The sequence below is a fragment of the Cervus canadensis genome, chromosome 7 (assembly GCF_019320065.1).
Source record: "Cervus canadensis isolate Bull #8, Minnesota chromosome 7, ASM1932006v1, whole genome shotgun sequence".
Taxonomy (NCBI): domain Eukaryota; kingdom Metazoa; phylum Chordata; class Mammalia; order Artiodactyla; family Cervidae; genus Cervus; species Cervus canadensis.
The window spans coordinates 42,424,179-42,436,798 of NC_057392.1; the positions used below are offsets into that span (position 1 = coordinate 42,424,179).

The window sequence follows — 12,620 nt, forward strand, 5'->3', positions numbered from 1 at the left end:
TCTTTACTATTTATTTTTGAATCATCATAATATATATGCTGTTTGGTGTTATGATAATGAATGATTAATGAACAAAAAAAGAAAGAACAGAGGACCAAAAACTTAGGTTAGGAAAATTTCTTCTTCAAGAAAGAAGGTATGCATGCCAGCAATAGAATCTGAAAATGTGTGGTTTCAAAGATCAAACACTATATGTATATATACATTTCTGCATATCAGTAGAGATGTTAGGACAATTTCTAGTAATGTTAAACAAATTATAAATGTACTGTAAACCAAGTCTAATTACTGCCAAACCATGTATATTACTTTGCTTTTCAGAGAAACGGTAATGAGGATGGTACTTTTTATTTATTAGGAGCTAGGAGAAATTTCACTTGACTCAATAAAATATAAGTGTATTTTATTAACTATTTCTGATTAAAGCAATAGTACATGAAAATGCCAGAAAAGAACTCTACAGTATGCCACAGTATATAATGAAAACTTACTCATTGCCCTTTCAGAGGCAACCACTACTACTGTTTCTTATGTATTCTCCCACAAATAATGTATGCATATGTATGCTTATTTATGTATATCTCTCTTTTGTAAGATGACAGCATACTCTGTTCTCACACTCTTTTCACTTAACAGTATATAGTATTTTAATTATGATTCTATATTAGCAAATACAGAACTTTAATCTTCTGTATAGCCACATAGTGATAAATGTTATGCATATATTAAACAAAATACATTTATTAACAGTTTTTAATATTGCTGAATCATTTGTGACATCTGACAGTTCAACCTATTTCTCAAAATACAGAAATGCCTAACCCTCTTACCTCATAGGGCTTTGCCCAGAGTTATTAACCAATAATACTCAGAATTTGTCAGTTTTTACATCTATATTTAATTGTATCTGGTCTTCTGCAAGTGTCATAAATAATACATTTCTCTTCAGAGAAGTAGTAATTATGATAAAACTTTTCAACTTTCTTGTTGGGGGCTAGGGTTAAAAGGCTGAGCCTATTCAGAAGCAACAAATCTAATGACGAAAGTAGTACAGTTGGCATCTAGTGAGTACCTACTATAAGCGAGGCTTTGCATTAAACATCTTTGAAAGTGAAAGTGTTAGTCTCTCAGTGTTGTCTGACTCTTTGCAACCCCATGGCTGTAGCCACTATGCTCCTCTGTCCGTGGAATTCTCCAGGCAAGAATACTAGAGTGGGTTGCCATTTCCTTCTCCAGGGGATCTTCCTGACCCAGGGACCGAATCTGGGTCTCCCGCATTGCAGGCAGATTCTTCACCATCTGAGCCACCACGGAAGCTCATTAAATATTAAAGATGTATATTAAATGTCTTTATATACATCTAATTTTCATAACAGTCTAAGATAGTTATTATCTTGCCATTTCAATGTATAAAGAAATTGAAAATCAAAAAAGTTAACTAATTTGTCTATGGTCAAATTGTTAATAAATAGACACAAATTGAAGCTAATACTGACTCAAAGGAAATCTTTTTTATTCAGTGGTTACCACACATAGTACTCCAAGTACTTCTACAAAGGTAAAATTTTTGCTACCTGTTTTTATTGTTTGAAAAGAAACCATAATCTACAACAGATGTACTACTATAAAAATAATAATTTATTTACAACTTTTACTCATTCATACCAGTGTCTCACCTATTTTATTTTTGTAGCCATTGCTTCCCAACCAGTGAGTTTCCTAGAGAGGGTTGAGAAGACAAAGAGGAAACTAGTAGTAGTCTTTAAGCTGATAAACAAAACCCCAAGCCCCAAAAGTATTGAAATAATGTTGAAAACTTTAAAAAAAACTCTAAAGGTGAAGGGGGAAATGCCTCAGTTTGAAAAAAGTTTGAGTAGTAAATAATATAAGAACTGTATACTGTTGTATAAATTTTCACCCAAACAAAGGTAGACTTCTCAGTTTTTGTTTTTTTTGTGATTTTTTTTCTAGTTTTTCTCTCATAGCCTGTGGCTTAAAAAATAAATACAGGTTCTATAGCTTCTCAGGACTGGAAGGGCTATGAAGATCATATATTTTACTTTACTAGTCAAGACTTGAGTACTCTTGAATCCAGAATTCCTGCCAAGTGCTTGTTGAGTTTAGGAATAACTTTTAAATTAGCCAAAGAGAGAAAGGGAGGGTTGAATTTTAAGAACTTGAAGATCCTAGGCTATCCTCAGATTCTGTTTTTTTGAAATATACTTGGGCACATAGTATGTGGTCTTTAAGCACCTGTTAAATCACACTGAATTGAAAGTAATCTTTTTAGTATAAGGAGTGTTGCTCTCATAGGGAGGTGAATATGTATCATATGTTAAAGAAGCAGAACTATTTCTTTAGCATATCTCTCTGTAGGCATGAAATCAGATCTAGAATGGAAGGTTGTGGAAGACTAAGATAAATGTGAAATGGAGGTGACAGACTCACTCTCTTCAGATAATCTACTACATTCATGATTATTGAGATACATTTAACTTTATGCTCTGCGGCTTCTCATTTTTTCCTTGCTCTCTATAATGGTCTTAAACATTGTTTGAGAAACACAACATATATTTTAAAAATATGCTCTTTATTACTTCTTACTTTGGCTTATATTTTGGTCTTCTCAAATCATTTAAATAACATTTGTACAGGAAATAAAGGAATACAAGTTTGGTGATTTTATAAACATTTTATAAAATGTTAAACATGAAAACTTTTCCATTTTTTCCTACTTGTAGAATTTCAAGAACCTTATGCTGTTGCAGTACTCCTGGAGAAAGATCTCATTGTAGTTGATCTGACACAAAGCAAGTAAGTTGTCCATGTACAGATTAACACTAACTATTTTTAAACTCTATTTATTGCAGTCGAAATATAGGAGGACATTATAGGTAATTTGGCATTAGAATTCTTTAGGTGGTAAATATTCTTTATGTGGCATATTGTTTTCTTAGAATTACATAAATATAATTTGGTTCAATAATGAAAACTAAACCAGGAGAGTTTAGGGGACACTGAAAATTTTACAAGATATTTTCAAGGCAGCCCCTAATGTTTAGAAAGAGGCATTTGGAGACTCAGGACACATAAAATGGATCTCATTTCTGCCATTTCCCTAAGCAAAAACAATTGTTATAAAATCAGTCTGGCTATCTGCTGACCCTTTAAAAGAAAAATTCATGTGATAAAAGTATTATTGGACTACTGTGGCAGACAATATAGATGATCAGGATCTGGAAGAGAAGATAGATACCTTCTTATACTTTTTTTTTTTCATTATGTTGTGGGCAGTGGAAACAAATATAAAATTCGCTGTTAGAGTGGTACTCCCCACTGCTTTACATGGACAGTAAAAGTAGACTTGACTTTCATAAACCCTGTCTTCCTGCTACATATTTTCATTGTCAATGATGATAGGCATGAAGCTTATTTTCTCTCAAACTATGTTCTAGATACTCTGATCATTTTTTAGTTCCTTATATTTGCAGAGCTTTTATACATCCTCTCTCTTCTGCATGGAAAATTTTCTATTCCTTTTTCTCCTTATTAACATCTGTAAGAATCTCAACTCAGATATCACTTTCTCATTTAAAGAAAATCTTTCATTATCTGTATAATTTGGTCAAATATCCTATTAAGGGCTGTCTTAGATCCACGTTCCTGTCCTTCATAGCTTTGACAAAATGAAATATTTTAAAGATTGTCTCCCTACTAGACTATAGGCCTCATGAAGAACAAGCTTTGTCTCCACATGAAGTAGGTTCTTAATAAATTGTTGTTGAATGAAGTACAGTCTGAGTTTTACTTTCAATGTAGTTTGTAAGTATAAGAGCCAAAGTTGTTCTTTGTGATCATTTGCATCATATAATATTTCAATATTTTGAAAGGGAATAGAATTGGTCCATAATATCACCATAATTGAATTCTGCCTAGCTACTTTATTTGTCAACATAAAACTGAGTAAATTTTGTGTTCAAGTGTGGATTTATGCCTCTTTCTCTTAAGTTCTAATATAGGTTTTATTAAAATACACTTTTCTAATCTCACTTGTAGTCAGCTCTTCCTTCTATGCCATATTTATTGGTTCTTCATACCTTGTCTAATTGTCTAACATCCCCCAAGATCCACTATACTCTCCTTTTAATACTCACATTCTTTAGTATGTATTTACTCTTTTTAAAAATTTTTATTGTGGTAAAATAATAACATAAAATTACCATTTTTATACATTAATTATGCTTTCAGCATACTTACCTTATGTAGGTATGTGAACTGACATTTTGTTTGCATGTTTTTATCTAATATTTTGCCTTCTTCAGCACTCGGTTTTGTTTTAAAATCTATGCGACTTTCCTATTTTGTTGTCTAATACAAGAAGTTTAATGTGTCAAAAACTGAACATGGTCTCTTTCCCTCCAAATAGTTACCCTTTAGCCATGTTTAATGTTAAGTTGTAGCTTTTTCCTCCTTTCTAAATAAATTTATTCCTTCCTTCTTTTCCATTTAATCCTCTACATGAAAGCAAGCATTAGAACTTACATTTTTTTCCTCTTCTTGGTTTCTTGGATTTACACTTCTACAACAATTTACACTTCACATGTAAAATTTATCATATATTTCAGCTATTCTTTCTTAAATAGCTAAAGAAAGCTATGCCCATATGATAAAGTTATTTTCCCCAAGCATTTTCGTGATATTGTTCACTTTCTCAGCAGTCTATCATTGTAACCTCTTGCTATTACCAGATCCCAGCTTGTAGATCTGAACTTTCAAGGTGATCTACTTATTTTACTTCTAATTCTTTGACATCAAAAATATTGATGATTTCTACTCTGAAACAGGGAATCTCAGATCCATTCAGTTTAACCTACTTGCCATTTATTAAACTTAACGTTCTCTTTTGTACATGATTTTCCATAAACTACTATTCTTAACTAGGAAACCATTAAAATTGAAGGGAAGAGAGAACTCCTGTCAACACACACATAGACACACACACCATGCTCTTCTGAAGTTTGAACCAAGTTTCTGATTAAGTTTCTAAATCGTAAATATGGGGAAAATAGGGAAAATTATTTTTAATGGTCCTCCCCCCATCCCAGAGTACATTGTATCAGAAGTAACAGTCACACAGTCTGAGAACAGATGCAGCATGTATAATACTCACTCCGTCTGCCACAGTGCCTGGTATACTCAGTACAAAAGAAGTGCACAGTGTATTGTGGCTCTAGGAGTTCTTAATTTGGTTCCATACAGATACCCTTTTTAAAAATGATAATTGGCTTGAGGATATAAAATTTACTACACTGATATGTCTGCATGCCCACTTTGCTTTCTGATTTACATAGGAAATGATCTTAAACATGTATAATCACACTTGTACCTACATAGTACACACATCTTTCAGTTACTCCCTATAAAAGTACAAAATGAAAATATTTACCTATGTATTATGTGCCTTGGAAAGCATGTAAAATTTACTGATATTTTAATACTTTTATAAACATATAGGTAAAACTATACATAAAGTATACATTTTAATACATTTTAATAAACTAGTTGATACATTTTAATAAACTGTCAACTTTCTGCATCTTTTCCATTTAATATAGTCTGTGTATATTAGAAAGTAATATTGCTGTGGAATTTTGGAATTACAAGAAAGAAAATGAGTTTATTCAGGTAAAATTCTACCAGTATTCATAGTACATTTTATAGGTATATTTTTTTAAAGAGATTTCTTGTTCAGGTGATAATTGTTTATGATGCTTAAAAAACAATTATGTGAAATGTATCATCAGTATTTAGAAGGTTTTAAGATTTGTTTTATATTAGTTATTTCATTTTTATATTAAATTTTATATTACAAAATGATACTAATATATTGTCTTTATCTATTAGCTTTCCAATCTTTGAAAATCCATATCCCATGGACATTCATGAATCACCAGTTACGTGCACAGCATATTTTGCTGATTGCCCACCAGATTTGATTCTAGTGCTCTACTCTATAGGAGTCAAGCATAAAAAACAAGGATACAGTAATAAGGTAAAAGCAACAATTAGAAAAATATTTTCCTGTATTCATATCCGTATCATATGATCATACTTTTTATTTTTTTTCCTATGGGAAGTCAGAAAATGACTTCCCATGAAAATGACTAAATTATTTTCAAGTCATAAGCTTGCACGTTAAATAAGACAATTTCTGAAAGCCAAATTATCTAAATGCTACATAGCTTTAAGTCTACAATAATATAAATTTCTTATATATTAAGTATACAATTATATACTAAGATATACTTACCTATCACGTATGTATATTTATATACTAAGTATGTGTGTGCTGAGTCACTTCAGTCTTGTCCAACTCTTTGTAACCCTATGGACTGTAGCCTGCCAAGCTCCTCTGTATTTGGGGACTCTCCAGGCTAGAATACTGGAGTGGGCTGCCATTCCCTTCTCCAGAGGATCTTCCTGACCCAGGGATCGAACCCATGTCTCATGAGGCTTCTGCCTTGCAGGCGAATTCTTTACCACTGAGCTACCAGGGAAGTCTATACTAAGAATATGTTTAAACTAACATATGGTTGAGTAATAGGATGTTACTTTAGATTATTTTAGGTGAAAGACTATGGTTTCAAGAAATTCAAGTCAAATCTCTCTAGTTATTTCTTATCAATCAGTGGTTAATAAGACATAATTATCAAGTTATTTGTTAAATATAACAAAATGGAATTCCAGGAAGTTATTTAACTACAGGATTGAAATGCCTACAATTTTAAGAGACCCTCCATTATAATTTCTGTTATTTGCACAGGACTGTTCAGATGGGCAGCTCTAGGGGGCACAGTTTACATAGTGCTTTGTATTAAATGGCACCACAGCAGTTTGGGAGTACATAGCCTATGTGGAAAATATAGCAACACTGTATTTGTATGGTTAAAAATGCTTATTTGCATTTTTGGATGAATGGTAATATTTATTGAAATCTATGTTTTTAAAGGATATTAAATTATGCACTTGGAATTGTTCAATGAAAGAATTAAAAAATAGCTACAAATTTCATTCTTCATAACTTAACAGCTATTTTAAGTGAAACTTTTATTTTAAAATATTTTTATTTTAAATTTCTAAGTCATTTAAATTAAAAAAATAAAAGCTTATAATTTCTTCCTGTGTAATCTATTTAGGAGTGGCCAATCAGTGGAGGAGCTTGGAACCTTGGCACACAAACATATCCAGAAATCATTATTACTGGGTAAGTGGTTGTGATTTATGAGTTTGTCAATTTATCATCAAAAATATTTCATTGAATATTCACACTTTTCCATAATTCTGCTCTAGTAATGCTGACAGTTTAAATAAAAATATAAGACACAGCTTCTGTCCAAAGATTGTAACCTTTATAGAAGAGTCAAACCATTGAAAAACATAGATATATAGCAATAAATAAGTATAGACTATAAGACCAGATGAAGGTCAAAGATAGAAAAATCATGAAAAATTAGTCAATGAAGAGTTTTTGTAGAATTCATAGACTATTAGCCTTGGAAAGGTCCTCATCAGCATCTCTTGATTCCTTCCAAATCTATGAATCACTGCTCTGTATCCCCATTAGGTGGTTATTTAAAGCATACTTCAAAACTTATAGCACCAGAAATGTTATTACTTCCTATAGCAGTCCACTTCATGCTCTAATATTAGGAATAAAAATAGAAACATAGCAACACACAAGATAAGATTTAAAAGATAATAAGGGACTCTGTTTGGGGATATAGAATAGATTTAATTTTCCCTATTCTTCCCACTAAGTACAACTAAACCCCCTGGATATTAGTATTTAAAAATACAATATGATTGAAAAAGATGAAGAGACGTCACACTGGCTAGGGCCCCAAAGACCCAAGGAATGACATGGACGTGAGTTTCCTGTCTTTTGTTTTTGTCTCATATATCCAAGAATTGGAACTGAAAAAGCTGGCAACCTGGAACTTCCAGTGGGCACAAACCTGAAAGGCCCAACAAAAGCTAGCTCTCTCTAGCCAACAAGATGAGGAAAGGGGCAGCCTATCAAGAAAAAAAAGTTTTAGAAAATAATCTTTCTACTGCAGCTAACCACCACAGGAAAAAACTGTGGCTCCCACCCCAACCCATTTCATCTAAGGTTGAGTGGGGAGCCTGGACTTCTACCCTCATCAGGCCACAACAGTTTACCTCAACTTACCCCAACTCAGTCTCTGAGACTGAGCATAGGTCTGAGTAGTGAGCTGGGACTTTTAACTCTGCTGAGTGGTAATGAAACTCATCACCTGTGGTGACAGAGATCATATGGGGAGACAGAATCCCCAGCACTGCGCAGCAGAAATGAGGAGCCATATACCCTCCCCTTTTTGTGTCAGTAGAAGTCCACTGAGGAAGGAGAAAAGAACAGGGCTGAAAAAGTTCATAAGGAAATAATGATGAAAACATCCCAAATTTGGCAAAAGACATGAACTGAGAGATTGCAGAAGGTGGGTGAGTCACAAGAAGTCTGCAAGATACATGAGAGTCAAAATACTGAAAACTAAATTCCAAGGGGAAAAAATCTTGAAACCAGCAAAAGAGAAATGACACTTTTACCAACAGGGCAAAACTAATTTGAATGAAGGCAGATTTCCCACTAGAAAACATGGAGGCTAGAGGAAACCTGAATCTTTCAAGTGCAGAAAGAAAAGAACTGGCAACTTAGAATCCTATACCCAGCAAAAATATCTTCTAGAAATTAGAAATTAATACATTCTAAGATGAAGGAAACTAAGAATTTGTCTATATCAGACCTATCAAAAAGAATCCCAAAAGGAAGCTCTCTAAACAGAAAGCAAATGATAAAAGAAGGAACCTTGGATTATGAGGAAGGAAGGAAGCCCATGGTAAGTAAAAATCTGGGCAAATACAATAGGCTTTCTTGCTTTTGAGTTTTTAAAATTATATTTGATGATTGAAGAAATTATGGCTTGATAATATTGTTAATACTATGGTTTGATTATATTGTTTGATGTGGTTCTACATACGTATAGAGGAAATATTTAAGGCAATTATAAATGGGCAATGGTAAACTGGTATAAAGAAAGATAAAGTTTTTATGTGCTAAGTTGCTTCAGTCATGTCCAACTGTGTGCGACACCTATGTACTATAGCCTGCTAGGCTCCTCTGTCTATGGGATTCTCCAGGCATGAGTACTGGAGTAGGTTGTCATGCCTTCCTCCGGGAGATCTTTCCAAACCAGGTATCAAACCTGCATCTCTTACATCTCCTGACTTTACAGGCAGGTTCTTTACCACTAGCTCCCCTACTTACCTTAAAATGGTAGTATGATAACATCAGTAGACTATGATAAGTTAAATGAATGTACAATGCAGTGCCTAATGCAACCCTGTTTAAAAAAAAAAAAAACTGGGCTAAGAGATATACTCAAAACATTACTGACTCATAAAAATGGATGTACTAAAATAATTCAAATAGCCCATAGGAAAGAAGGTGAAAAAAACAGTGACAATAGAAGAGGAAAAAACAAAAGAAATAAAAAGAGTGTTATTATTGAAATTTTAAGGCTTAAATGTAAATGGTCTAAATACATTAGTTCAAATGCACTGATTGGCAGAGTGGATTAAAAAATATAACCAAACTGCATGCCATTAACAATACACTCACTTCAAATATAATAGTATCACCAGGTTAAGAGAAAAAGGACAGAAAAATACTTCATAAAAGAGTCAGTGGAGAGTGACATCAGCAAGCTGTCAAAATAAGTAACCCCAGACCTTGTTCTCCCACAGATACACAGATTTAACAACAATATATGGTCTAAAACCCTTTATGAAAACTCTAGAAACCAGTTAGAAAATCATAGTATCCCAGGGGAGCTCAAAGCCAGGAATAACCACTCTGAAATGGGTGAAAACAATCATTTTATTTCAGCTGTGTCAGCTCCCCCCACAAATTGGCACAGCTCATGTTCAAGGAAGAATTGAATAAGAAGGAAGTTATGGACTAGACTGTGCATCCAATGTTCCTGCTTTTCAAGGGACTTCCAAAGAGACTAGTTTTTATTTCCCCTCAGTCAGAATACTGATGGAATCTGGATGTCTGGGTATCCACAGAAAACGAGAGAGAGCTCAGTGGCTTGTTGAAATGCCAAGATACTTGCAGTACTACAGACATAATGGATGAAGCAAGAGTGTGCAAGCTCCTGAAAAAAGAAACCAGCAAACCTCTATAGTTGGGAAATTATACACACAATCCCAGAGAAGATGCATCCCCACTGAAGGTTTGAGAGACCCCAAAGAGCTTGGTGAAGGTCTTTCCCTGTATAAAGCGAGTCGTGGCTATATTTTCAAATGCTAAATTCACAACATAAAATAACAAGGCACATAAAAAAAATAGGCAAACACAGCCCAATCAAAGGAACAAGATACATGTCTAGAAACTGACCCTAAAGAATTTGATATCTGTGATTACATGACAATTCAAAATAATTATCTTAAAGAAACTCAGTGCATGACCAGAGAACATAGGCAGACAACTAAACAAAATAAGGAAAGTGATGCATGATTGAAATTAAAATATTAACAGAGAGATAGAAACTATTAAAAAGAACCAGAAATAAATTTTTAAGTGAAACGATACAATGACTGAATTGAAGATTTTACTGGAGGGGATCAATAGCAGATTTAATCAGAAGAAAGAACCAGCAAATTTGAAGATATAAGCAATACTGAGTGAGAGGGATAAAAGTTAAAAGAATGGGACAGAGGAATTATTTGAAGAAATGTTGGCTAAAAACTTCTCAAATCTGAGGAAGAAAATGGACTTCCATATTCATTGGATATGTATCAGAATACTCCAGTGAGGATAACCCAAGGAGGACAACACTGAGACACATTATAAACAAACTGTCAAAGACAAAGAAACAGTCTTAAAAGCAGCAACAGAAAAGCTACTCATTATGTGTATGAAAACTTAACATGAGATTATCATTGGATTTCTCAGTGGAAATATTATAGGCTAGAGGGGAGTAGGATGATATATTTAAAGTGCATTAAGAATAAAAGAAAAACCAGCTATGAACACTGTATCTGGGAAATTGTACTTCAAAAATGAAGGAGAAATAAAGGTCTTCCAAGATAAACAAAGGGCTTCCCTGATAGCTCAATTGGTAAAGAATCTACCTGCAATGAAGGAGATCCTAGTTCGATTCCTGGGTCAGGAAGCTACCCTGGAGAAGGGAAAGGCTACCCACTCCAGTATTCTGGCCTGGAGAATTCCATGGACTGTATAGTCTATGGGGTCATGAAGAGTCTGACACAACTGAGCGACTTTCACTTTCACTAAGATAAACAAAAACATTTATTAGCAGTATACTTGCCTCACAAGGATTGCTAAAGGGAGTCCTTTGAGTTGAAATGAATGAACACTAGACAACAAAATGAAAGCATATGAAAATATAAAGCTCTCTGGTAAAAGTAAATACATAGACAAAAACAGAATCCTGTAACACTGTAGTGGTGGTGAATAACTTTAAATTCAGGTGCTTTTTCTTTGTTTATTGAGATGATAATGGTTTTTCTTTTTCAATCTGACAGTATAATGAAATATATATGGTGATTGATTTTTTTTTTTGGTGATTGATTTTTAAGAATGTTTAACTGGCATCGCATTTCTGGGATAAACCACACTTAGTTTTATGATATATTATCCTTATGCTTTTAAAATTAGATTTGCTAATATTTCGTTGACAGTTTTTTCCCTTACATCTATGCTCAAGGGATATTAGTCTGTCATTTTCTTTTCTTGCCATGTTTTTTCCTGGCTTTGGTGTCAGTATAAACCTGACCTCATGAAATGTGTTGGGAAGTATTCTGTACTCTGTGGCTCAGTGGTAGAGTCTGCATGCAGTGCAGGAGACCTGAATGTGATCCCTGGGTGGAGAAGATTCCCTGGAGAAAGGATAGGCTATCCACTCCAGTATTCTTGCCTGGAGAATCCCATGGACAGAGGAGCCTGGTGGGCTACAGCCTATGGGGTCACTAATAGTAATTCAAGTTTTTATACAGTTCAAACAATTATGATTTTTTAATTGACCATACTTAATGCTAATTTATTTCTTATCTAGGCATGCAGATGGATCAATCAAGTTTTGGGATGCATCTGCAAGTAAGTTTTACATTTTTCCTTCTATTATAGGAAAAAAAACGTGGTTAGTATTTACTCATAGCCATTTACCACTTTTTAGTTTGGACAGTTAGCATACACGTATCATTGTGTTACCAAAATAAATTTCCTGTAATACTAAGTCAGTTTAAAGTATTATTTCTACTGTACTTCTTTTTCTATGATATAGGCAGAACTGAAATCACTCTTTATTAGCAACCTATTACAAGAGGTAAGTTACGCTGAAAAAATATACCAAATTATTCATATGTCAGAGTAACTCTGCTCAAGGAATTTCCTTCACTTCTTCACTCTGTGGTCTTGGAGAAGTGCTTTTGTCCTACTAGTCTTTATTTTCCTTTGCTGCTTGTCTACCAAGTGCCTGAGAATCAAAAGAAATAATTTGATAAATGTAAATTTTCTT

At 33.6% G+C, this 12,620-nt stretch overlaps 1 protein-coding gene across 12 annotated transcripts in view; it reads left to right on the top strand.

Annotated features, from left to right (window-relative positions):
• STXBP5L (syntaxin binding protein 5L) overlaps positions 1 to 12,620 on the top strand; it is a 339,029-nt gene that overhangs the window by 192,351 nt on the left and 134,058 nt on the right. For all 12 annotated transcript variants that reach the window (XM_043473078.1, XM_043473085.1, XM_043473077.1 and 9 more), the window contains 4 exons: positions 2,742 to 2,814; positions 5,905 to 6,052; positions 7,197 to 7,264; positions 12,159 to 12,199. In XM_043473078.1, the coding sequence (XP_043329013.1) occupies positions 2,742 to 2,814; positions 5,905 to 6,052; positions 7,197 to 7,264; positions 12,159 to 12,199 (330 nt within the window). The remainder of the gene's footprint in view (positions 1 to 2,741; positions 2,815 to 5,904; positions 6,053 to 7,196; positions 7,265 to 12,158; positions 12,200 to 12,620) is intronic.